Below are 26,598 nucleotides of genomic sequence, written 5' to 3' on the forward strand. Positions count from 1 at the left end.
AGAATATACAATGGAAACCCCAGTGCTTGGAACATTCACGCTTCGCAACCAACACCTCAGAGGAAGGAAATTCACCATCTTACTCTGCTCTCAGGGAAGCAGAGCAAAGCCCCTGAGCTGGAGACAGTGCTGTTAGGTGGCTGTGGTAAGAGCTAAACTCACAGACACGTGGCTCTCATGTGGGGCTAAGACAAAGGAATAGAGACAGAAAGGAAGCAAAGATGCTTGCTACAGCAGCATGTCTCAAGAGTGCCCTAGAATTTGCTGTCTTAACCTTTGCTTCTCTATGTAGATCTAAGGACTTTCAGATTCCTTATCCCAGGTGACTAACAAATTATTACATTGTTTTGAAAAAGCTAAAAAAATAAATTAATGTAGATATCCTATCTCCTAGAACTGGAAGGGACCTTGAAAGGTCATCAAGTCCAGCCCCCGCCTTCACTAGCAGGACCAAGTACTGATTTTTGCCCCAGATCCCTAAGTGGCCCCTTCAAGGATTGAACTCACAACCCTGGGTTTAGCAGGCGAATGCTCAAACCACTGAGCTTTCCCTCCCCCCCCGTATTTGCAGCTGCCTGATGTTGCTGCAAATACATACTGAGAGGCATTGCTCTGAGAAAAGGTACAGAACAAGTCTCATACAGTTGTCTGTCTTGGCTTCCGGGAGCCCCTAAGAGGGATTGCAAGCACCCAACGGCCCAGTTTTGGAGCTGTGGAGGCCATGGGCCTGCCCCTCTGGAACTGTGTGGAACCTTGGAGTCTGTCACACTAAAGGGGTCCCTCCCAAGGGATTGGTTACAGGCAAGGGCATAGATCAGACCCTGTGAACCCATGACAACTGGGTTACACGCGTGAATAGCAAACCTTCTAGACATGTGTGTTGCTGGCTAGAAAAGAGAACTAAGGCCAAGACTAACAGCAAACTAACTTAGTCTTTTAATGAATAACCTACAGCAGTAGACAGGGCCTTTTGTATTTTAAGATACCTTGGAATTTACCACAGTCTCTTGCAATAAAATAGTGCTCAGGAGTATAAGCTCTCGCTTAAAGTTTCCAGTCCTCAAGGTGCTAAAGAGAGCATTGAAAATAAATAAATTAAAAAATCCAAGGTTGTCTCATAGTTTCAAGCTGTCTGCAGACTCAATCTGACAACTCTGAAGTGCCCCAATTGTCTCAACGGCCTGGGAACTATGAAACTTAGAGCATGTCTACTCTTACCTCGAGCGATCAATCCAGTGGGGGTTGATTTATCGCGTCTAGTGAAGACTCAATAAATCGACCACCGAGCGCTCTCCCGTCAACTCCTGTACTCCACCGGAGCGAGAAGCATAGGTGGAGTCGACAGGGGAGCGTCAGCAGACGACCTACCGCAGTGAAGACACAGCGGTAAATAGATCTAAGTACGTAGACTTCAGCTGTTATTCACGTAGCTGAAGTTGTGTAACTTAGTTCGTTTTTTTTTCCCCCTCCTCCCCCCTCCCCCCCCCCACCAGGCCTAAGACAGCAATTTAAATTTCAATGTTAACTCTTTCATTGCTGAGTAGTTCACCAGAAACATCCGGCTAAGGCTTGAATCTTGAAATGCCAGACTATTTTCTGTTTTCTCAGTTACCAACTGCCAAAACTTTAACACCTTCTCCTGACAACTTTGCATGGTTCTGAACTGTCAATACATAAATCTGCTTGCTGCAGATTGAGGCCTAGGCCAGAGAACAGTGTCTTCATGCTGCCTAATACCAATAATTGCTGCTGTCAGCTGATACATAATGAGCTGCTTGAAGATGGCCCAGGTCTGTGTTTCAATGGCTCTTTGCAGCCCTCTAACTTTGTGTCGCGTTCTCCATTATAAACTCTTAAGGCATCTATAATTCTGCTTAGCTTGCTGTTGGGAAATCCTCTTCTTGGACCAGATAGCAAATGTGGATAGCTTTGTTTCTGTTAGTTTATCTGTATTGGTTGTCTAGCTGCTAGTAAAAACATAAGGTGTTTTGAGGCGTTAAAAGTGCCTGAAGTAGCCGAATTATTAAAGGTGCACGCATTTTACTATGCATGTGCCTTTGCACTGAGCATGCTGAAGGTCATGTTTGTTCTTCTGACTAGGCTGGGTATTTAAAGTGAGCTCGGCTCTTTGAGGTCCAGAAAACCCTGTCTTGTTATATTTCAATATTCTGCCTGATCAGTTGAATCATGTAGAGCATCAAGGTGTGCATGCACATCAAGTTAGTGTCCTGCCCACCAGAAATATAAGGTTCTAATTTCCTCATCAGAGAGCAGCGGGCTTATTATTATTATTTTTTTTTTTTTTAAAGGTGCATGTTCTTGTTTTAAATCACTTCAATTTTTGATGGGACCAAAATGTGTATACTAAAGGCCAGATATTTAAATGTGTCTAATGCCTATTGACTTTAAGTTAAGCACTGATAGTTGGGCCTACAAATTTATTCTAATTGTGAATTTATTTGTAAAAAGTAGTTCCTAAGATGTCACAATAACCTACAAGAACAAATACTGATGGGAAAAGTTGCGAAAGGGAGACTCATAGATTCTAAGGTCAGAAGGGACCATTATGATCGTCTAGACTGATCTCCTGCACAACACAGGCCACAGAATCTCACCCACCGACTCCTGTAATAAACCCCAAACCTATGCCTGAACTTTTGAAGTCCTCAAATCATGGCTTAAAGACTTCAAGGTGCAGAGAATTCTCCAGCAAGTGATCCGTGCCACATGCTGTAGAGGAAGGTGAAAAGCTTCCAGCGCCTCTGCCAATCTGCCCTGGAGGAAAATTCCTTCCTGACCCCAAATATGGTGATCAGCTAAACCCAGAGCATGTGGGCAAGACTTACCAGCCAGACATCCAGGAAAGAATTCTCTGTAGAACTCAGATCCCACCCCATCTAACATCCCATCACAGGCCATTGGGCATATTTGCTGCTAATAGTCAAAGATCAATTAATTGCCAAAATTAGGTTATCCCATCATACCATCCCCTCCATAAACTTATCAAGCTTAATCTTGAATATGTCTTTTGCACCCCATGTTTCCCTTGGAAGGCTGTTCCAGAACTTCACTCCTCTGATGGTTAGAAACTTTCGTCTAATTTCAAGTATAAACTTTCTGATGGCCAGTTTATAGCCATTTGTTCTTGTGTCCAGATTGGTACTGAGCTTAAGTAATTCCTCTCCCTCCCTGGTATTTATCCCTCTGATATATTTATAAGAGCAATCATATCTCCCCTTAGCCTTCTTTTGGTTAGGCTAAACAAGCCAAGCTCTTTGAGTCTCCTTTCATAAAACAGGTTTTCCATTCCTCGGGTCACCCTAGTAGCCCTTCTCTATACCTGTTCCGGTTTGAATTAATCTTCTTAAACATGGGAGACCAGAATTGCACACAGTATTCCAGATGAGGTCTCACCAGTGCCTTGTATAATGGTACTAACACCTCTTTATCTCTACTGAAAATACCTCGCCTGATACATCCCAAGACCCATTAGCTTTTTTCACAGCCATATCACATTGGTGACTCATAGTCATCCTTTGATCAATACTTGGAGGTCCTTCTCCTCCTCTGTTACTTCCAACTGATGTGTCCCCAGTTTATAACAAAAATTCTTGTTGTTAATCCCTAAATGCATAACCTTGCACTTTTCATTATTAAATTTCATCCTATTACTATTACTCCAGTTTACAAGGTCATCCAGGTCTTCCTGTACGATATCCCGGTCCTTCTCTGTATTGGCAATACCTCCCAGCTTTGTGTCATCTGCAAACTTTATTAGCACACACCCACGTTTCGTGCCGAGGTTAGTAATAAAAAGATTAAATAAGATTGGTCTCAAAACCGATCCCTGAGGAACTCCACTAGTAACCTCCCTCCAGCCTGACAGTTTACCTTTCAGTCTGAGCCGTTGTAGTCTCCCCTTTAACCAGTTCCTTATTCACCTTTCAATTTTCATATTGATCCCCATCTTTTCCAATTTAACTAATAATTCCCCATGTGGAACCGTATCAAATGCCTTACTGAAATCCAGGTAAATTAGGTCCACTGTGTTTCCTTTGTCTAAAAAATCTGTTGCCTACCTTCTCAAAGAAGGAGATCAAGTTGGTTTGGCACGACCTACCTTTTGTAAAACATGTTGTATTTTGTCCCAATTACCATTGACCTCAGTGTCCTTAACCGTTATAAGTGAAACCGCGTTATATCAAACTTGTTTTGATCTGCCGGAGCGCGCAGCCCTGCCCCTCCCCGGAGCGCTGCTTTACCGCATTGTATCCGAATTGGTGTTATATCGGGTCGCATTTTATTGGGGTAGAGGTGTACGTTAGCAATTTTCCAGTCATATGGTACAACCCCTGAGTTTACAGATTCATTAAAAATTCTTGCTAATGGGCTTGCAATTTCATATGCCAGTTCCTTTAATATTCTTGGATGAAGATAATCTGGGCCCCCCTGATTTAGTGCCATTAAGCTCTTCGAGTTTGGCTTCTACCTCGATTGTGGTAATATCTACCTCCATAGTCTCATTCCCATTTGTCATCCTGTCATTATTCCTAAACTCATCATTAGCCTCATTAAAGACTGAGGCAAAATATTTGTTTAGACATTGGGCCATGTCTAGATTATCCTTAACCTCCACTCCATCCTCAGTGTTTAGCGGTCCCACTTTTTCTTTCTTTGTTTTCTTCTTATTTATATGTCTATAGAACCTTTTACTACACCCCTACCTCGATATAACGCTGTCTTCGGGAGCCAAAAAATCTTAACGTGTTATAGGTGAAACCGCATACTATCGAACTTGCTTTGATACACCGGAGTGCGCAGCCCCGCCCCGCCCCGCCCCGCGGAGCACTGCTTTACCACGTTATATCCGAATTTACGTTCTATCGGGTGGCGTTATATTGGGGTAGAGGTGTATTTGTTTTAATTTCCTTTGCAAGGTCCAACTCTACCTGGCTTTTAGCCTTTCCCACTTTATCTTACATGTTCTGACCTCAATAAGGTAGCTTTCCTTGCTGATCCCTCCTGTCTTCCACTCCTTGTAGGCTTTCTGCTTTTCCTTAATCACCTCTCTGAGATGCCTCCTCATCCAGCTTGGTCTACAACTCCTGCCTATGAATTTTTCCCCTTTCTTGGGATGCAGGCTTCTGATAGTTTCTGCAACGTTGACTTGAAGTAATTCCAGGCCTCCTCTGCCTTTAGATCCCCAAGTTCTTCAGTCCAGTCCACTTCCCTAACTAATTTTCTTAATTTTTTTAAAGTTAGTCCTTTTGAAATCAAAAACCTTAGTCACAGATCTAGTTTTGTTTATCCTTCCATTCAGTTTGAACTGAAGTAGCTCATGATTGCTTGAACCAAGGTTGTCCCCTACAACCATTTCTTCTAATGGTCCTCACTACTCACCAAAACCAAATCTAAAATGGCATCCCCTCTTGTTGGTTCAGCAACTACTTGGTGAAGGAATCCATCAGCTATCGCATCTAGGAAAATCTGAGCCCTATTATTATTACTAGCACTGGTCCTCCAGTCTATATCTGGGAAGTTAAAGTCTCCCATGATCACACAATTCCCATTAGTATTTACTTCATTAAAAATATTGAAGAGGTCTCTGTCCATATCCAAATCGGTCTATACACACCCCAAGCACTATCCCAGGGGAGGCTCTAGTAGCTTTCTTCCCCAATGTCATTTTTGCCCAGACAGACTCTCTTATCCATTCCATCACTTCTTATTTCTTTATAGTCTATTGCATCATTGCTATACAATGCTACTCCACCACCTTTACCTTTATTTCTGTCTTTCCTAAACAGCACATACCCTTCAATACCTGTACTCTAGTCATGACTACTATTCCACCATGTTTCTGTTATCCCTACAATATCTGGTTTCACTTCCTGCACTAGTAGCTCTAGTTACTCCATTTTGTTACCTAGGTTCCTCGCATTGGAGTACAAACATCTTAATTTTTGCTGTTTAGCCTCGCTCACATTCTTTACCTGATTAGGCACGGACATTCTACCGCCAGTATTCCCTAATAGACTAGAATCTACAGTACCCTTCCTCCTTTTGTCCATTCTCCTACCCATGGCTGTATCCTTTCTTACTTCGTTTTCTTCCCTCTCAATGTTAAAATCCGGCATGGCGATTACCTGGTCATCTCCCAACCATCTCCCCCAAATTCCTAGTTTAAAGCTCTCTTAATCAGTTGTGCCAGCCTCCATCCTAGAAGTCTATTTCCCTCCTTACTCAGGTTAAGTCCATCCCAAGAGAACAATCCTCTGTCCATGAATGCCTCCTAGCGGCCATGCATTCCAAAGCCCTCCTTATAACACCGCTGCCTGAGCCATCTGTTGATCATCATAATCTTGTCACACCTTTGTTGCCTTTCTCTAGGAACAGATAGAATCCCACTGAAGATCACCTGAGCCTTGATTTCCATAAACGTCTTCTCCAGCCTGATACGTTCCAGTGAGAATCTAGCCGTATCATTTGTTCCCACATGAAGGACTGTCCGGGGATTCTTTCCCACTCCCGTTAGGATCCTCTTCAGCCTCAGGTCCACATCCTATATCTTAGCACCTGGCAGATAGCACACTCTTCTGTTCTCTGGATCTGCTGTGGTTACAAGGCCTGTCTATTTTTCCCCAGTAAGGAGTCCCCAATCATGTCGACCTGCCTTTTCCTGGTGATGGTGTGATTCTCCGGTCTATCCCCTGTTCCCTCTGGCTGCAAGTCCTCTCGGTTCCTATTCTCCCTTGCAATCCTCTGCAACCCATCCTGTATCCTCCTGGGGCTCATATTTGGCGTTATCTCCATTGACTCTTCCCCTTTTCCTATAGGACTAGCTGCTCTTCTCTTCTTCCTTGCCCTCTCACCTTCAGTGACCACCTGTTGTACCCCTTCTTCATTTTCCAACTCTGCAAACCTGTTCCTGAGCTCTATTTCTCCGTCACTGGCCCGACTTTTCCTCTGCCTGGTTCTCTTAGTCACATGCTTCCACTGTCCATTTTCTTCACCCAACAGTCTCCTCTCAGAGTTCTTTGGTCCTGCTTCCATCTGCAAGTCTGAGCTTTTCCCTTCAGACTACTCATGTCTTTGCTCCATCATCTGCTTGAACTCCCTTCTAAACTCAACCAGAGTTTCCACCTGCATCTCCAATCCTCGGATCTTTTCTTCCATCAGCTCTATCAGGTGGCAGTTCTTGCAGACGAAAGTCTTTTCAGATACCCCCTTCAAGATCATGTACATACCGCAGCTTCCACATCCGGTCAGCTTCATTATGTCCTCCACTGCTTGGGTCACTACCACTGCTGCCTCTGTATCGGTCATAGCCTTCCCACCTAAGTCCTGTTAATCCAGGAAACACAAACCAAACCAAAATACTACCACCCACAGCAAAACAAACCCGCAACGAGCACCACAACACTGCCAAAACACCACACACTCCCTTCACTAGCCTATCTGTTCCTCTGCCTAGTTCTCCCAGTCTTCCCCCAAAAAACTTCCCTTGCAAACTCCCTCTCAAACTCCCCTGTTTACAGCTCTGTTTGCTGGCTCCTGTGCCACTGCAACTGTCTGAATTAGTCCAAACAAAAAGTTCTACTGTGTTAAGATTATGCTAGGTAGGTAGACAAGAAAAGTGTGGAACCATAAATTAGTGAACTGAAATTGGTGTATTGGAAACTAGGCCCAATTGGTGGATAAAATAAAAGGATGGGCTATTCCACCCATCGCTCCCTTTCTGGTTCCATAAAGAGACTTTGGGAAGAAAAATTAGCTATTGCAGCAAGCTTCACCCTCATGACTGCCAACTGATCCTGAAAGTTGTCCTGACTAGACTGGCCCAAAAGAGAGAAGGAGCCAGATGGCATTGCGACCTCCACGGGCTGGAATCCAAAAAAACCCTGGGATGTGAGAGACTCCCCCGCTCCCCCCCCCCCCTTATTTATTGTCTTTCCTATCCCTCTACTTTTTTCTTCTGTCTAATGAGTCTGGTTTAGCCAGTTAAGACTGAATATTTTGTGACACTGCTGTTAGCTTGTGACCAGAGAGGGAATGAAAGGCAGTGCTCTAAACACCCCAAAGTTTATCAAGTCTTTGAGTAGCTCATCAAATCATGTGATTGACCTGAACAGTAACTCCTCACTTAAAGTCATCCCAGTTAATGTTGTTTTGTTATGTTGCTGACCTATTAAAGAACATGCTCATTTAAAGTTGTGCAATGCTCCCTTATAACATCCTTTGGCAGCCACTGGCTTTGTACACTGCTTGCAGGAAGAGCAGCCCGTTGGAGCAAGCTGGTGGGGGCTTGGAACCAGGAAGGACTGGCAGCCCCCATATCAGCTCCCCGTTCCTCTAAGTTCTCTTTCCGGCAGCCACCCAGCAAGCTATCAATTGCTGCCAGCAGTTCAGCTGTCCTTCCCTTCTCCCCCCCTCCCTACCCCCCTCACTGCCATGTGCTACTCCTGCCCTCTGCCTTGAAGCTGCTCCCCCGAGTCTCCTGCTTGCTGCGCAGGTGGGGAGGGGACGAGGGGAGCTAATGTCAGGTTGTCCCCCTCCCCCCGGCTCCTGCACCCCACTTACCCCATCTTCATAGAGCGGGAGGGACAGACACAACAGGGATCAGGACAGAGGGAGCATCCTGGCAGCAGCTTCTGTCTCAACTTGCTGATCTACTTAAAAAAGCAGTGTACTTAGAGTAGGGTCAGCGTTCTTAAAGGGGCAATGCGCACACACACGCACACACACACACGGTGTGTGTGTCTGTCTGTCATGCTGTCTCCCCTCCCTCCATTCGTGCTGCCTTGTAGATTGTGAGGCTACATTAACAACCAGTTGACCCTTGAGGGCTCAGCTGATTGCTTGTTCATCATTTAGCAGTAAGGCATTCCCTGGGAAATATCACACCCTCTGACTTCACCATCTCAACCAAGGTTCGCAATCATTGCTGTGTACCAGTATTAAATTATTTGTTTAAAACTTTGTGTGTGTGTGTGATATATAATAGTCTTTTGTCCTGGAACCTAACCCCACCTATTTACATTAATTCTTATGGGGAAATTGGATTCGCTTAATATCATTTCGCTTAAAGTCGCATTTTTTAGGAACATAACTGCAACATCCAGCTTTGAGGCTGCAAGTGAGAGTCCTCACCAGAGATAGAAGCTGCATTTTCTCTTTTCTTTCCCCTCCTGGTGTGTTCCATTTCCTAAAAAGAAAAAAAAATCGACCTTAAGAACAACAGCTCCAGTCCATCTCAACTAACTTCTCTTTTCCTCCAAAGGACAGTTATTCCATCTTTAATACCAACTAACAGACTGTCAAACAAGTGTGTTTTCCTTTAGCTGGAGAGAGATTTTTAGAAGGAAAAGGGAACAAGGGATGTTGTTAAAATGAAAGCCTTAATTAGTACTTTTCAAATGCTTCAACTTTTTCCTTTTCTGTATCTTTAATAAAAGGATTTTAATTGTTTGCCTACTAAGCAGGCTGAGGTCTCTGTAAACCAAACCTTGAACCTTGTTTAATGTTGGCCTGTGATTGCCTTATGATAACACCTTTAGCCCACATGTATTCCATCTTAATTAATACAGCAGCACCTAAATAACTTCAGGAATGTTTTTTGTGTTAAGTCCCTTCAAGTAACAAAACAAAACTTGCCTGACCTGATGTACTGTATCTGGCATCCATAATTTCTTCAATCTATTGTTCCTTCTACAGTACATGTAAGATGGCAGGGAGGTATTTGCCATCAATATTCATTTTATGATGCACAATGCTTGTATGATTTTCTGTGTGTGTGTGTGTGTTTGTGTTGGCAAGCAGTTTTTCAAATTATGCAGTACATTACAGTCTGTACTTCACTGTACAGTATGAATAGTAAAACAACTGCTCAGGGTGTGTAAAAATGCAAAGTAAAGGATTCAGTTGCTGCTGTTGGGAACTATCACTGTTGTGATTGGAACAGACCACAGATCTCTTGAGATGTCAGTAGGCATGTTTTCCCTTTTGATCAGTACATAGCATTTCTCTAGTATTTCACCCAAAGCTCTTCACAAAACGTGAACAAATTTTACCTTCATCTTACCGCTGAGTAAGTGAGAGTTCAGCATGGAACAGGGTCCCTTGTCTTAGGGCTTGTCTGTATGGAGACTTAGTGCATGGTAAGTTGCAGCATGTATCTAGAGCACCTCAGCCTGCTGCACATAAAGTGATTATGTGGACTCTGCTATTGCGCACTAGAATTGACCTATTACACTGTTAAACAGCAGTAGGTCAACGTGCACTAGAAACTCCTAGTGTACAGTAGTAGGGTCCACATGGACATTTAGTGCACAGCAGGCTGGTGCACTGTAGATTTACACCCTGGCTTGCTGCACACAGTCTGCTTACAGACAAGCCCCAAGCAAGGGACTCTGTTCTATTCTAAACTCTAAGTAAACTAAGGATTGAACTTCAGCCTTGGTAGTTTCCTTGGCTTGTTTGGGAAATGGAATACTGTTGAACAGTGACCTTTTGGTTGGATTATCTATTACCTGGGTAAAACCATAATGATGGCTATCCCAATGATCCTGTCAGTTGCTGTCCCCTTTCACCCTCCATTTGAGATTTGCTGCAATGACAGCTTTGCAACAACTCTAGGGTTACCATACGTCCGGATTTTCCCGGACATGTCCGGATTTTTGGGCCTCAAATCCCCATCCAGGGGGAAATCCCAAAAAGCTGAACATGTTCGGGAAAATAGGGAGGGGCCGGCGCCGCTGGGTGCTCGGCCGGGGGCTGGCCCGGGGGTGCGGGGCCGGCGGTGCTGGCCTGGGGGTGCTCAGCCGGGGGCTGGCCCGGGGCTGGCACCCCAGGGCCCAAGTTGAGCCGAGCCAGGCTGGAGACGCTCTGGCTGGGGCCAGGGCCGGCCGCCGGAGGGAGCCGCTCGGTTGGGGGGCCAGACTGGGCCGCGCCTCCCCCCCCACCCTCCTCCCCCCAGCTTACCTGCTGCCTGCTTCAGGCTTCCCGCGAATCAAATGTTCGCGGGAAGCAGGGGAGGGGGCGGAGTTGGGGCGGGTACTTTGGGGAAGGGGTGGAGTTGGGGCGGGGGCATGGGCGGGGCTGGGGGCAGGGCCGGGGCCCTGTGGAGTGTCCTCTTTTTGGACACTCAAAATATGGTAACCCTAAACAACTCTAGTTGCACTAGTAGCAGCTGTTGGGCAAAGAACAGCTCTCACAGACTCCTGTTTCTCTTCTGAATTTTGGTTCTTTGCATTGGTAGGGACTAGTTCTAGGTAAATACAAAAATGGATTCACCATCTGGGTCAGTCTACATCCACCTTGCTGTTCTTTTGATAAACTGTCTACAGCAGACAAATCAATGCAATCTTAAATTTAACACTACTGTATTTTTAAGCATGCTGGTCAATTCCAATTGTGAAAAAAGTTCCACTGCTGTCATTTCTCACTCCGGTTTATTTTTCAGCAGGTCAGCCAGCCCAGAAGATGCCTACAACCACAGCGGCTTCAGCAGCCCCATCGGTATTTGTCGCCGCAGCAGTTCATGCCTTTCGATAGTAAGTACCATAGTAGGCAGAGCTGAGAGTTCCTGCACTGGCCTTTCATTGCTAGAGACCTGGACTCCAATTTTAAAATTTTATCACAAGCGGAAAATATTTTTGGGCGGGGAAAGGGATTTTTATGTCTGTATCCCCGTTACACAAATGCCACATGACTTGGTACAATTCTTGGGTCAAAAAAGCCTATGAATGGAACATCTGTGTTCTGCAGGTTAGGAATACATGGTCCATTGCCTGATGTCTGGGAAGCCCAGGACTTAAACAGTGAGGGGTGTTGCATGTTTTGATTGAGGAGCAGTAGGGGGATTCTTGCACTGTTTGTGACCAATTCAGTCAGATCCTCTTTATCAATGCTAAATTCACCCCCTGGAAAACCGAAGGGGGGAACCTAGTACCAAAACTATACACGTTGTCTGTCTGTCTGTTCTGCTGTGGAAAGATCACTCAAGTTTAAAAAAAACACCAGAATTTAAGTTCCCTATGACTTTTTTGGGCAAGCTAAAAAGATTTAGCTCTACTAAGTTAAGGAGACGTCAGTCTGACATAGAAGCCTATAGGAAGTGGCCCTTGGATTTCAAAGTGAAAAGCTCCTCATAAACACCAAAGAAATGTGAAGAAGGAATGGATTTGCAGCTGACTATCTTACTTTGCCCTTTAGCACAAATGGGCAGTATGTGAAGCAAGGCAAGTATGGAGCAGCTGTGGTGGGGAGCCATGCTACCAAAGAGGTGAGAGAAGCTGCATTTCTCTTTAACATACTCCTATACTAAAAGCACATCTTGTTCAAAGCTGAATTGCTTCTCATTTTTAATGTTATCATTTTTAGTGCCATTCCTGTTTGGTGATTTCCAGCCCTGTTAAGTTTCTTGTAGCTCAGGTGCTGAGCCACCAACTACTTTTGTAGCTGCACCTGTTCTCTGAGCATTCAGCAAGGCTATTGTAAAGATATTTTCCCACCTGAGACTGAAACACATTAGAGAAGGTGGAATGTCTGTTCCATTGCAAAAAGAAGAACAGGAGTACTTGTGGCACCTTAGAGACTAACAAATTTATTAGAGCATAAGCTTTCGTGGACTACAGCCCACTTCTTCGGATGCATATAGAATGGAACCATTGCAGTCTTTTTATGCAAAAGCTATTTTGGTATTCGTTCGGATGCTTTCAAACTGTGAACCTGATCTCAGATCCATTAGCAAATACCTATGCATATCCCTTATAACTGAGTTCATGTAAACAAATTGATATGCATTATGCTCTACTTGACCTTTTTATACTTTCTCCCCCCAAAAATTCTCGGGTGAACAGGGAAGTGGAGGGCTGGCCAAGCATGAAAGGGAGGTGCTTATACTACCTTTAAGGCTCTCTCAAATTGTGCTTTCATAAAGGAATTTATGTGCACAGGTATGCAACTGCGTGCTTTGCATGCACTACTAATACTTGTTAACCTTTAAAAAGAACAGGAGTACTTGTGGCACCTTAGAGACTAACAAATTTATTAGAGCATAAGCTTTCGTGGGCTACAACCCACTTCTTCGGATGCATCCGAAGAAGTGGGTTGTAGCCCACGAAAGCTTATGCTCTTATAAATTTGTTAGTCTCTAAGGTGCCACAAGTACTCCTGTTCTTTTTGAGGATACAGACTAACACAGCTGCTACTCTGAAACTTGTTAACCTTTGTTTAACTATTGTTCAGTAAACCAGTGATGAGTGTACTTAATATTGCTAGATAGCTGCTGGCCTTTGCTACCTGATCCATTCGAGAATTGAGGAGATCTTTTCATCTTTTAGTGAACAAAAACCTGGGAAATTAATGTCAGACTTTTAATGCAAAACTATGGCTGCATGGTTAATCTCTCAAAAATCAAGAAATATAAAAGTTATAGTTGAACACCCATCCTTTACCATATCCCTTGCATATAAGTAGTCTTATCAGCTGAAGGGTTCATATGTACTAAGGTCAGATGGAACTATTGTGATCATCTTGTCCAGGGGTAGATAATGGGCAGACCACGGGCCAAATCCGGACTGCCATAAGCTTTTGAATGGACCCAAAAATCTTTTTATTTTGTTGTTTGTTTTCTCTGGAGTCTGGATCTTGACTATACCTTGACCAAAAAATTTGGACCTTGACAAAAAAATAATTGATTACCCCAATCTAGTCTGACTTCTGAAGGTGAAATTACTTGCCTATGGTCACCCTGCAGGTCAATGATAGGGTTGGGAATAGAACCCAGGTCTCCTGAATTCCAGTCTAGTGCTCTGTCTACTAGGCCACACAACATCTAGAGTAGACTGTGACCTGACCACAGGTCCTCTAGACAGCTCGCCACCCTTATAGCTGTGCTGTTAGACTGCAGAATAGGAGGAAGCAGAATACAAAACAAGAATCAAAGCTGATTTGGTGTAATCAAAGCAAGGTGCTTCAGCAAATGAATATTTAAGAGTTGTGAGGTGACTCTCCAGGCCAAGTACGTGTGTATGGAAAAGTGTTGAAAGTATACGCACATACTGCGCATGCTCTAATACAGAAGCGCATAGATTCATGCGGAGTACAGTACAACCTGCTATTTACATTTCAGCAGTTAAACTTCATTGCTTTGAATTCACCTACTGCTGGTGCATTTGGCAGACAAACTATGGCCCGAATGCTACTGTATCTCTCATAGTGCACACCAGAATTTCACAGATGTGTGGAGGTTAATTTTGTTTGTTTTTTTGTTTCCTCCTCCTCCCTCCCTCCCTCCTGTGGAATCAAGTACAAGATTCTCCTTTATATCAATCAGCAGCAGCAGGTCACGGTTGCCAGGATCCATCCAGGGTTTGTGCTCACGGTAAGACTCTGCATTAGAAAATCTCTTTTTCGGTAGTCATATGGGTTTGTCTTCACTTAAACCTGGTCTACACTACAAATTTACATTGGTATAACTATGTAGTTCAGGGGTGGGGTGGGGGGAAAGCCCAGTGTAGGCAGCACTATGTCAACAGGCAGGCTTCTCCCATCAGCCTAGCTACCACCTCTCGGGGAGGTGGATTAACTATGCCAACAGAAGAAGCTCTCTCACTGACATAGTAGCATCTTCACTGAATCACTAGAGCAGTGCCGCTGCAATGTTTTAAGTGTAGACCTGCCCTTAAGCTTCTGGTACACTGTACTCTGTATAGCAGCTAGGAATTGTCACCTTCCCTCTCCTGAAATTTTGTCCTCTTAGCTATAGATTGTAAAGTCTTTGAGACAAGGCATGTGACTCAGGCCCTGTCTACACTAAAGGGAAAAGTCGATCTAAGCTACACAATTTGAGTTATGTGAATAGTGTAACTCAAATCGATATAGCTTAGATCTGCTTACCGCGGGCTCCACACTCACATCGACTTCCCTTACTCTTCTCGATCAGGTAGAGTACAGGAGTCAACGGGAGAGCTATTGTAGACAAGCCCTCATTCATGTTTTGTAAAATACAACATTCTGAATTCATGGTGCACAACTATTCTTTCTCCTCCTATCATAAAAAATCAAGGAATTTTTTCAACAGTAGATCTCACAGCACTGTACAGTGGAGATAATACTCATTTTACAGACCAAATTACATTGCTTTGCTTTTCTTGTACACTTGCAATGGGATCAGAGAAACCCAAATTCACGTATGTCCTAGACTTTTCTTAAATGATTATGGGAATGGGGGAAAAAAATGCCGTGTCTGATGGAGAGAGAGCAAGAAAATGCCTGAGCTCTGTGTGAAATCTGACAGCATGTTTCTCTTTCGGTAAGAATTTGCTAGGTTTTTGCAAGCCTTTCTGAAAGTTTCCTTTTAACTTTTCCTCCAATTTCAGAGAGAACCAGTGTCCTGAATAGGTTAAAAATAGCTATCAGTAACAAGTAGCAGGAAAGATGTCAAGCCACCTCCATCCCTTTATTTGATTTAAGAATAATTCCTCTCGCCCTTTAGCTCCATAATCCATTTTCAGCAAGTTTGTTTTACTACCCATGGACTGAAAATGATTTATATCAGGTGTTTATAAACAAACATGGAGCCAAAGCAGTGATCTTACTAAAATGTTTTGCCAGTGCTGACGGCATGGGATCTCGGTAAGAAATTCTAAACTAGATTCTGTCCTGTTTTAATATTGACTTAACAACTATTGCCAAAACTTTCAAACCTGGTATCACAGATCCACAGGCCCTGGTCTATGCCCCAGCCTGTAACCAGTCTCTTGGGAGTGACTCCTTTAATGTATCAGGCCCCAAGGACCAGACAGTTTCTTCAAGACTGGGCCTACAGCAGCAGAGATCTTTGTCTCTCTCTTCATAGCTCCCTGCAGCCAAGTCCGACCCCTGCAGGAGGCTTGTAGTGTACCCCTTTGGGATGCAGTGCTCTCAGTGAAGATGTACAGTGACACAGGCAACCTTTTCAAAACAAGGTAACTGTTTTAGTTGCCTGGCACACACACAATCTGAAAATCCTTAAATTAGCTGGAAGAGGCAGAAGTTACATTGTAGTCCATCCTGGCCAAGCTGTGATGGACTCTATCCCTTGCTCTGGCTCTCTGTACCCATTTTTTGCCCAGGTCAGAGCTGCTATGTCCCTCCAAAAGGTAGCCCTTATTCCAACCACCTGACACCTCTTCCCCTTTGTTCTCCAGTTCAGTTCACATGTCCTGCCTGCTGGGGTTTCCTGGTGTTAAGTGTTGATTGTTCAGTTGCTGTGGGGGGAGGGTGTCTTCCACGGGGAGAGGGGTGTATCTCTGTCATCTTGGGTCCACTTTGTTGGTTTGGGTCAGTTTCAGCCGCTTCTTTTAATTACCTATTCAATCCATTCTGCCAGCTAGACTGCGTGCACACACATACCTGTGTCTTAGTCTGTCCTCAGAGCAAACTTAATCCTTTTCCTCCTACTGGGTAGCAATGTAAAGTATGGAGGGAAACAGAAATACACATAAGATTCATTTTTAAAAAAATGAAATTCATTTTTTAACTGTCACACTTGGGTGCCTAAAGTTAGACTCCTAAATTCATGGTTATGGACCCAAATTGAGATGGGCTGATTTTTTCAGAAGTGCTGAGCACCTATTGGCTTCCACTGATTGTGGGAACCAAGTATGTTTTGCATCTCTGAAGCTCAGGCTGCTCATACTCAACGGCCCAAATATAGATTTCCTAGTCTAACTTTAGGCATCGATTTTTAGGAAACTGTGGCTTATATGAAGAACTTTGTAAATCGTATATTTAGCAAGTTTTGACGCATTTTTCTTCAGGGTACAGATGCTCCCCGAGTTACGTAAACTCGATTTACACAAAGCCGAGCTTATGGGAAAAGTTCCGCAAGCTAGAAATAGGTGTGTTTTTAAAATCCAAGTGCTTGAACTGAACACATATTTATAATTTTGATATGGGTCTGATTTCTTTTTCCATAGGTTCAGCCCAACAACTACAGTACATTTTATGATGATCAGAGACACAACTGGTCGATCATGTTCGAGTCAGAAAAGGCAGCCATGGATTTCAGTAAACAGGTAATCTTCTTAAGCCAGCAGACTGCCCTCTTGCACTAACTCTACCTATGCTGTTGGTGCTGTATCATGTTCAGAACAGCAAACAAAAATCATGGTTGCTCACAATTTGCTAAGCCGCATTCTTAATCAAAGCCCAGTTCAGTCTCATTTCCCCACTAAAGTAAAACTGAAATGCATATTGTAGCTATGTGAATGTGCTGCGCTTTGATTAGTTGGCATTCTGTTTGGTTCACTTGAATACAGGATAGCATGTCTCAAATTGTGATACTCCTACTTCTCTAGCGCTTTCATCCAAAGAAGTTAGTGTTTTAAAATGTTAATTAAACCCATCAACACGCTGTTGTGAGCGAAGTGGTTTTCTCATTGTATATATGAGCAAAGTGCTGCGTAAGGAGATGAAGCATCAGTAATGTTCATGTGTGTAAAGTGTATCAGTAACACTTAGCTTCTTACTGATACAGTGAGAAATAAATCTGATATTACCTGTCTTCAGTCTAAGTGGAATTTATTGTGCTGCTGCAGCTGGCCACAGACAAAGGGTGCTAATGTTCGGACTTCCTTTGTAGTTATGCATTGCCAAATGCAACAGCAGCCCTTCACTGGACTCGGTACTGTACCAGGATCTCATTGTTGGAGAGGGGCAGGGATTGGAAGTAGGAGACTCTCTGGAGGTTGCCTATACCGGTTGGCTGTTCCAAAACAATGGGCTTGGACAGGTAAAGGGGCTTTTACTACTAGAAATGGGTTAATATTAACCCTTCTCAAATTAAGTCATTGGAAGAGACTTGTAATCTCAACACCATTGGATGGCAAAGTATTCTCTCCATCACAACTTTCTCTGAGGCATGCATGTCTCTTAGTTTGCCCTGAGAGCAAACTTATTCCTTTCCCTCCCTCTCCCCCCCCCCCCCCCCCACTGGACAGTAATGCTAAATATAGGGGGAATTGAGCTACACATAGGATTTGTAAAAAAATTACAGAAAATTCCCTTCATAAATTCCTTTGAGTATTGAACAGTGAGGATAGTAACTGGTTCCATATGTGTTCAGGAAAAGATGATTGAAATTCTTGTGACTTATTTTTAATATCAAACATGGATATTTAACAAAAGAGCCATGAAAACAGAACTAATCATCCTGGCTTTGAAAATGTCTTGACCGGGCATCAAGTGTAACTTTACATCTGCCATCAGAGCCTCCCTTCTCTAGAAACTTAGGAACGTTTGAAGATGTTACTCTTAAACCACAAGTTCTGCTTTGTTTAGTAATGAATTGGTTAGGAAAGTGCTTTGAGGGAGGTTGGGAGCTTCTTGTTCCTGCAAAGTCAGCTTCTCATGCTATGTGAGAAGAATGCTTTTCCTCCAATAAGGCATCCAGATACATAGTCAATAAGGAGACTTCATTTCTTCTTTGGGAAGCAAGTCACTAGGATGTCAGCATAATGCGACACTCCCATAGTCCTGTGGCTCATGATCTCTGCCACTGTATAGAACAGAGATCGGCAACCTTTGGCACGCGGCCCATCAGGGTAAGTCCTTTGCGGGCTGGGCTGGTTTGTTTACCTGCTGCGTCCGCAGGTTCGGCCAATCACATCTCCCACTGGCTGCGGTTCGCTGTCCCAGGCCAATGGGGGCTGCGGGAAGGGCGGCCAGCACATCCCTCGGCCCGCGCCTCTTCCCGTAGCCCCCATTGGCCTGGGACGGCGAACCACAGCCAGTGGGAGCTGTGATTGGCCGAACCTGTCCGGTCCACCAGGCGCTTACCCTGACGGGTCGTGTGCCACAGGTTGCTGATCCCTGGTTTAGAAGATCCAGGTCTAATTTCCTTTCCTTGCTGTAGGACACTATCATCTGTCCACTTAAACTGGTGGTACTAAGAGTACTAAGATTATACAGTGGTATAACACTTTACAGAAGTTAAAATCTAGTTGTGTCTAGTAAACTCCCAGAGGTCACAAAGCTAGCAACAGGTGGCTGGGCCCATTGTACTATTGCTACGGCAATCTGGCTGTGTAGCACATTTAATTTGATTCACTCTTCCCCAAGCTGTAGGACTTAAAGTTGCTTTTCAAGCCTGAGTCTCCAGTTACTGCACGCCTACAAAACTGTCAATGTGCAGTTGGTTAGAAATTTGGGGCATGCTGCATTTTTGGTTGTTTTTTTTTTTCCCCCTCCCCCTTGATTAGCATTCATTTTTGAAGTTACCACATTAAGAGACACAAGTGGTGGTAGGTATTTATGAAATAAAGGACATTGTGCTTTTTTGTGTGTTTTTTTTTACACATTATTTCCTAGTTTGAATACTGCGTTACAACTGCAAACTTCATCAGCCCCATGGTAGGAAATCCTAGTGATTGTACCCTGTTAACCTTCAATTCCATAGGTGTTTGATTCAAACGTCAACAAGGACAAGCTGTTGCGTCTGAAGCTGGGTTCTGGAAAAGTCATTAAGGTAGAACTTCTGGCATTTTACCTTAATCTTCTGTGTACTAAAGTCTCATAGATCTTGGAGGACTTCTGAAAGTTCTGTCTGGAGTCACACAAACCATAATAACTTCTATTGTATTTATGATAGTATGATAAAACTTGTGCTTGCTTGAAAGAAATTACTGACTTCTTTTTTTAAATCTCTTCTTTCCTTGTTTTGCACAGCATCTTGCATCTATACTTATTGCCTTCCCTTCCAATAACCAAGCCTCTTGTTCTCTCGGTAATAGAGAGCGAAGTCCATAGAACTTTCCTGTGCGGTAGAAAGGAAGCTGCCTGTTTGAAAATAAATCTTTATATCAGGAGGTTCCTTGATACTTTTCTGGTGGCAGCACTTCTGCCCTGCAAGGCTTCCAGAAAAGTAGCTTCCTTGTGAGGAAACTCGGTTCAAGAAGAATGTATTCTGTTATGTTCATTCATGTGTACAGATCACTTGAAGCTGTGCGAGGATTTTATGAAACTCCTCTGAAGACAACCTCAGCATCATGGCACCCCCTCTGGTCCATCAAACTGGTGCAGATCTGAGATTCTTTCATAGTCGGGGAGGAGGAGAGGGTTTTTTGGTCTGCTAGGGGCTTGTCTGTGCAAACACTTAGTTTGTGCAAGCTGGGGCATAAATCTACCCACACTAGCCTGCTGTGCCCGAAGTGTAAGTATCTGCATGGACCCTGCTGCTATTGACTACAGAACTTTTAATGCATGGCAGCAAGATCCACACATAGTGTATAGCAGGTTAGTGTGGGGTAGATTTACACCCCAGCTTGCCCATGAACTAAGTGTTTGTGTAGACAAGCCTCAAGATTTCAAAACCAGTTTTTCCCAATTTAAACTTTAATTACTGCATTAATAGTAATTTGTACTGGTCCTGTGGCAAGCTGGCACTAATTGAAGATGAATTCTGTCATCTGTCTGTTTAAATGCATATCTGCATGTTAATCCAGTAGCTGATATTGCTATAAGCGGACTTTTTAATTTGCTCCATTAACTTCTACATTTTTCTACCCATAATCAGTTTCCTTAAATGCTATGTCTAAACCTAAGGATAGCACTTAGTTGGCCAGATTACTAACATACAGCAGAAGTTACCAGAGGTTACTCTTTAAAGTATCCAAGTGTTGACCCATGAAAACTATGGCTATGTCTATACTCAAACCACTCCAGTAATACAGCTGCAGCTGTGCCGCTGTAGTGCTTAGTGTGTCCACTAGCTATGCCAATGGGAAGGGTTCTCCTGTTTGTGTAGGTAATTAACCTCCCAGAGAGGCAGTACTAGGCTGATGGAAGAATTCTTCCATCAATCTAACACTGTCTTCCACTTGGGCGGGGGAGAGAGGGAGTTGGCATAGCTACGTCTCTCAGGGCTGGGTTTTTCACATCCCTGCAAGACGTAGCTATGCCAGTATAAATTCCCAGTGTAGACCAGCCTTGAGTTACTAGACAAGGCTTCATCCAAGCTTCTGGAAACCAAATAGAGGTCCTGGAGGCTGGCTGCATCTCCATATTAAAGATGGCAGAAGGTGCAATCTGTTCCACTGTTTGTATGTTAGGTGTTGTCTTCTGATGCCTAGAAATTAATATTGATACTCTTAATTGGATATCATGGGTCCTCTACTCTAAGGGTTTTTTATCCTAAATGGAGCAATGCTGTATCCCCAGGGCTTCACAAGAAACTTTTCAATATGCATACTGGAACCTTTATAACCTGGCCTAGAACAGCCTCACCAGAATGATTGCAGATATTTTTGTGTCAGTGAGTCAGACTGCTGCTTACAAATCAACTTTCTCTTTTGTATTTCTGAAACGTAAAGGGTTGGGAAGAAGGGATGATGGGGATGAAGAAAGGGGGAAGACGACTTCTCATTATTCCTCCAGCATGGGCTTATGGGTCCCAAGGAGTAGCCAGTCGTATTCCTCCTGATTCCACCCTGGTTTTTGAGGTGGAAATTAAGCGGGTGAGTGTCTCCTTCCAAATATATTTTTGTACATCTGGTTTGGGCTGTTGGTTGGCAACACTTCTGTCATTTCTACCTGTAAAGTAACAACGCCCCTATACATGAGAATTACAACATAGTTAGAAGCTTCTATATACCCAGTAAAATATCAGGATAAGTACAAAAATATATCTGCATTACTAAGACCCATCTGATTTGAAGTATCTTTCTTCCACTTGCATTTAAGATGTCCAGGAAAAAATTAAGAACTTGATGAAGGCTAGATTTTGAGTGAGATGGAGAAGGAAACTTCAAACCTATAGTTCTTAAATAGATGTAAATTTTTACTCTGTAGCAAATGTATGATGAACAAAACATTGGCCAGAATGAAGCAGAATACTAGAGAGTTGTTTCAGGACCCAGAAAAACAGGTCTGTGTGTAATACCTTCATCATGGTTTTCTTAGGTGAAGCTGGTAAAGGAGTCTGGCTCTGATGGGCAGAGTATTGGTTCTAGGGATTCTTCTGCATCTTCCCCAGTACCCAATTCGGACAGCTTCTCCACGGACCCTGTCGGATTGCCTCCTTTGACAATACCTCTGAAGCCTGGGTAAGAAAATTAAGGAAGCAGAATGAGTTCAGAGTTCCTAGAACTTAGTATTTGTGAAAATATCTGTAAGACCCAAACTGATGGCAACCCCTCTCTTGGTATTGACATCTCCTCATCAACTATTGGGAGTGGAGCACATCCACCCTGACTGAATTGGCCTTGACAACACTGATTCTCTACTTGTAAGGTAACTCCCTTCTCTTCACGTGCCAGTATATTTATGTCTGTATCTGTAATTTTCACTCCATTCATCTGAAGAAGTGGGGTTTTTTACCCATGAAAATTTATGCCCAAATAAATCTGTTAGTCTTTAAGGTGCCACCGAACTCCTCATTATTTTTGTGGCTACAGACTAACACGGCTACCCCTCTGATACTTATCATCAATGACTTGTGTATTTTGCAATTCCACAGTCATGGAATTTGCTACACAATAGTGGTACAGAATCTAAGCTGTCATATATGGTTACAAATAGCTTTCCAAACATGAAGTGTTGAAATATTTTATGATGGAAAAGTGAAGTTTTGCTTGTGGGGACTACAGTTGACGGGTATGTTCAACAATTTAGAGATGTAGCGTACTCTTCATCAGTTCTTCAGAGATTTTTTTTTCTAACTTTAATCCCACCATATACTTGTTTCCTCTCTGCAGAGAGCCAGCTGTTCGGGCCAAGTCTAACTCTATAAGTGAACAACTAGCAGTAAGTGTTGCTTTAGTTAATGTGAAACATACACAGGAATGTCCAAATATTTAAGTCATGCCCAAATTATTAAAATGCATGTAAGCAAAGCATTATCTCTTTAACACTTATATTGTGTTATTACCCAGAAGCCTCACTTGGGATCAAAGCCTAGTTTTGCTTTGTGCTGTACAAACATGGGAAGACTTAGTCCTTGTCCATTCAGAATTAAGATTGAAACTTTGTCCTTAAATGAACAGCAAGAGTTTTATACTGAAAACTAAGCTCCCTGGATCACCAGTGGAATGTTTTAGGGTTTATGCAGCCTGAAAAGATAGATGGATAACTTTTTGTCTGTGTATAATATACAAGCACCCTGGGGTTCATGATTTCCTTAGAATAGCCAATAACCTCTGCTCTTGAGGGAATTCTGCACCAAAAAATTAAGTTATGCGCACAATATTTTAAAATTCTGCACATTTTATTTGTCAATAAATGAATGTGGCTCCAACATGGCAGTGGGGAGCACAGGCCACTGGCTGCATTGAGGTGGTAGATCACCCCAAAACCCCCACCTCACCTGCTATAGAGGCTAAGCCCAGCAGGATCCAAATGTAGAGGGGCTTTGTGGGGGGGGATCCAGGTGTGGGGATGAGAGGTTTTGGTGTGGGGCAATCTGGGTACAGGTGGCTTAGTGGTGAAAGTGATTGGGGGTGGGGGGGTCTGGCTGGGTGGAACTTGGTGGAGGGGGAGTGGTGCTTGATGGAGTGGGGGTGTAGGTGGTTGGGATCGGTGGAGTGGGGGTCGGCGTTCAGCTGCAGAGTCAACGGAGCCAAGACAGATAGTCTCCTTCAGCTGGGCAGCTCTGCGCTTGCAGAATGAGGGGGGCAGTGGCATGTAATCTTGTGTGCCCCCCATGCCTTGCCTCTGTTTGGAGGGGGACAGTTCCCCCCAAAACTGTACCCATGGTCACGCCCTCCCCCCCAGCTTCTCTGCTGTTTTCTGCAGGGAAACATGGGAAATCTGCAGGGGGGAGGAGGGAGATTTTCTGCAGGCATGCAGTCCTGTAGAATCCCCCCAGGAGTAAACCTCATGGGAGCCTGAAACAACTCTGTCCCCTGGGTTCAGGGGCTTTGTCATCACTGACATTTTCAAAGAGAAACACCAGTCTTAACTCCTCCTTCGCTTCTCTGTGGCCTCTCATTTGGTAAATTGTTTTAAGATGTTGCATCTCTCATCCTGTTAATGGTTAGGGGCATCTTCAGTAGCTCCATTCTTTAGAAAAGCTTTTCATTTCACCTTGTCCAGTAGCCTGAAGGTTATCACTTGAGGGTCTGGTTCCCTCCCACTTCCCTGGATGAGGCCATGTCTATTGGAGTTAAGGCAACAGTTTCAGCCTTGTATCTGACTTGCTTGATCCTCTACAGGCATTTTAGGAGAGCTTGAGGATTTCCCTGTCATTTTTAGTTGTGATGTGGGGAACTCAAGGACATATGGGTCTATATGCTTTTTTAAAAACATTATTTGTACAAGGGCCCTTAAAGGATAATTTTGTACAGTATTTAAGGGCTTAGTTTCTTTGGCTCTGTGGGTGCTAATATAATTATAACGGTCTTCTCATATGTAGTGATCAGATACCATGGTGATAGTCAACTTAATATACTCCTTGCTATCCATTTTATTTTTAGGCCCTCAGAAGTAAAGTTTGTTAGCTGCAATAGTGTGCGGTGGTCTCCTATGTGCTACAGAATAGAATGGGCTACTGTCAAGAAATCTGGGCTCCTTTGTATCCCTTATGCAGATGGAGCACAGCCATAGAATGAAGGAGCTGGTTAACTTTCAAAATCAGTTTTAGGAGTTCAGGCATGAAACTCTCCATCTTTTGCAGTGTTGTTGTAGCCATGTTTGTCCCAAGCTATGAGAGACACAATGTGGAATATTATCTCATCTCTTATTGGACCAACTTCTGTTAATGAAAGAGACGAGCTTTTGAGTTTCACAGAGCTCCTCCTCAGATCTGGAGAACGAAACCACAGTGTCCAAGCTAAATACAAGGTGAGACAGATTAAGCATAAGGGATTCACACCTGTTGTAGAAGACAACTTAAAATTAATACCTCTGCTGTTGTAGGACAATTGAGAATTCGTAGGCAGCAGAGTGTTACAAGTTGTTGTAATGGGCCATAAAACCAGTCTCTCTGTCAAGTCCATGTTCTTGAGTGTCCAGCAGAATTATGAATTTAAGGTCCCAAGCTCGTGTGGTGAAGGTGTCTTGCAGGTTTCCTTTAAGGATGAGGACTGAAGTCAGATATGGAGTGATTGCTTTGTGAAAAATATTTGCCAGTTGGTGATAGGGTGTTTTGTGTCTTATCATTTTTCTGCATGAGTTCATCATGCTCTCAGAAGACTGTCTAGTTTCACCTACGTAGCTGCTGTTGGGGCATTTGATGCACTGGATGAGATACACACATCTATCACAACATGTGGTGTAAGCCCTATGAATCTAGAAAGATGTGTTGTGTGGGATATTGATTAGTGTAGTGGAGATATGGCTGCAGGTTTTGCATCTATTATTTTGGCAGGGTCTGGTGCAGCTTTGAGTTGGTGTGTCCTGGTCTGTGGACAGCTTTCTTCTGATGATTTTGGAGAGGTTGTGTGGGGTAGTCTGAAGGCCAGAAGAGGGCATTCTGAAAGAAATATTTCCTGGATGTGGTCCCCATCAGGTATGGGTTGTAATTGTTTGATACCCCATATAGGGTCTAGTGTGGGGTGGTAGATGACAAGTAGGGATGTGCATTGGTGGGTTTTTTCTGTATTGAAGCAGGTTCGCTTGTTGAATGTGGGTGGACTGTTCCATGTTGCAATCTACTTCTCTGGTGAAGTGTCCTTGTTTTATGAAGGCGGTTTTAAATGTGTTAAGATGTGTATCTCAGACTTCCTCCTAAGAGCATATTCTGTGATATCGGAGTGTCTGTAGATAACAGATTTCTTGATGGGTCTTGGGTGGTTACTGGATTTTTGAAGGTAGGTGTGGTGATCCTTGGATTTCCTGTGTATAGTTGTCTGTAGGGTTCCATTGCTGAAGCTTATCATGGTGTCCAGGAAGCTGATGTTGGTGTGGAAGAGCGAGTTTAATAGATGGGGGAATGTGGTCACGGTGGTTGAAGCTGTAATGGAAACTATGAAGGAGTTTAAGTTGTCAACTTTAGAGGATGAAAATATCATTGATGTATCTCAAGTATAGTACTGATTTTGTGGTGCGTCTTTCTGAAAGCTTTTCCTCAGTACCCCATAAAGAGATTGGCATAGTGGGGAGCCATCCTAGTACCCATGGCAGTTCCCATGGTATAGACTAAGTGTTTGTTAAATGTAAAGTTATTATCAGTGAAGATAAAATGGATGAGTTTGGCTATGTTTGGGTTGGATTTCTGTGTATGGTGCATTGTCTTGTAGATGCAGTAACTCCTCACTTAATGTCCCAGTTAACGTTGTTACATCGCTGATCAATTAGAGAACATGTTTGTTTAAAGTTGCACAATGCTCCCTTATAACGTTGTTTGGCAGCCGCCTGCTTTGTCCACTGCTTGCAGAAAGAGCAGCCCGTTGGAGCTAGCTGATGGGGGGCCTGGAACCAGGGTGGACCAGCAGCCCCCCATCAGTTACCCTAAGTTTTCTGTGTGGCAGCCATCCAACAGGCTATCAATTGGTGGGCAGTTCAGGTATCCCTTCCCCCACTGTCATGTGCTGCTCCTGCCCTCTGCTTTGGAGCTGCTCCCGGGAGCCTCCTGCTTGCTGTGCAGTGAGGTGGGGAAAGAGGGGTGCTGATGTTAGA

At 43.7% G+C, this 26,598-nt stretch overlaps 1 protein-coding gene across 21 annotated transcripts in view; it reads left to right on the forward strand.

The window, feature by feature from the left end:
- FKBP15 (FKBP prolyl isomerase family member 15) overlaps positions 1 to 26,598 on the forward strand; it is a 71,397-nt gene that overhangs the window by 8,963 nt on the left and 35,836 nt on the right. For 12 of the 21 annotated variants that reach the window (XR_010593654.1, XM_065572445.1, XM_065572447.1 and 9 more), the window contains exons 3-11: positions 11,462 to 11,552; positions 12,214 to 12,283; positions 14,312 to 14,386; positions 16,965 to 17,063; positions 17,630 to 17,779; positions 19,445 to 19,513; positions 21,357 to 21,500; positions 21,946 to 22,088; positions 22,740 to 22,788. Coding sequence is in view for 20 of the 21 variants with exons in the window: in XM_065572445.1 (XP_065428517.1) it covers positions 11,462 to 11,552; positions 12,214 to 12,283; positions 14,312 to 14,386; positions 16,965 to 17,063; positions 17,630 to 17,779; positions 19,445 to 19,513; positions 21,357 to 21,500; positions 21,946 to 22,088; positions 22,740 to 22,788 (890 nt within the window). In the remaining variant the exon portion in view is untranslated. Of the gene's footprint in view, positions 1 to 11,461; positions 11,553 to 12,213; positions 12,284 to 14,311; positions 14,387 to 15,862; positions 15,972 to 16,964; positions 17,064 to 17,629; positions 17,780 to 19,444; positions 19,514 to 21,356; positions 21,501 to 21,945; positions 22,089 to 22,739; positions 22,789 to 26,598 lie in introns of those variants that run through there. The other 9 variants (XM_065572444.1, XM_065572446.1, XM_065572449.1 and 6 more) reach the window with 4 other exon arrangements.

Source organism: Chrysemys picta, chromosome 18, assembly GCF_011386835.1.
Source record: "Chrysemys picta bellii isolate R12L10 chromosome 18, ASM1138683v2, whole genome shotgun sequence".
In the NCBI taxonomy this organism is placed as follows: Eukaryota; Metazoa; Chordata; order Testudines; family Emydidae; genus Chrysemys; species Chrysemys picta.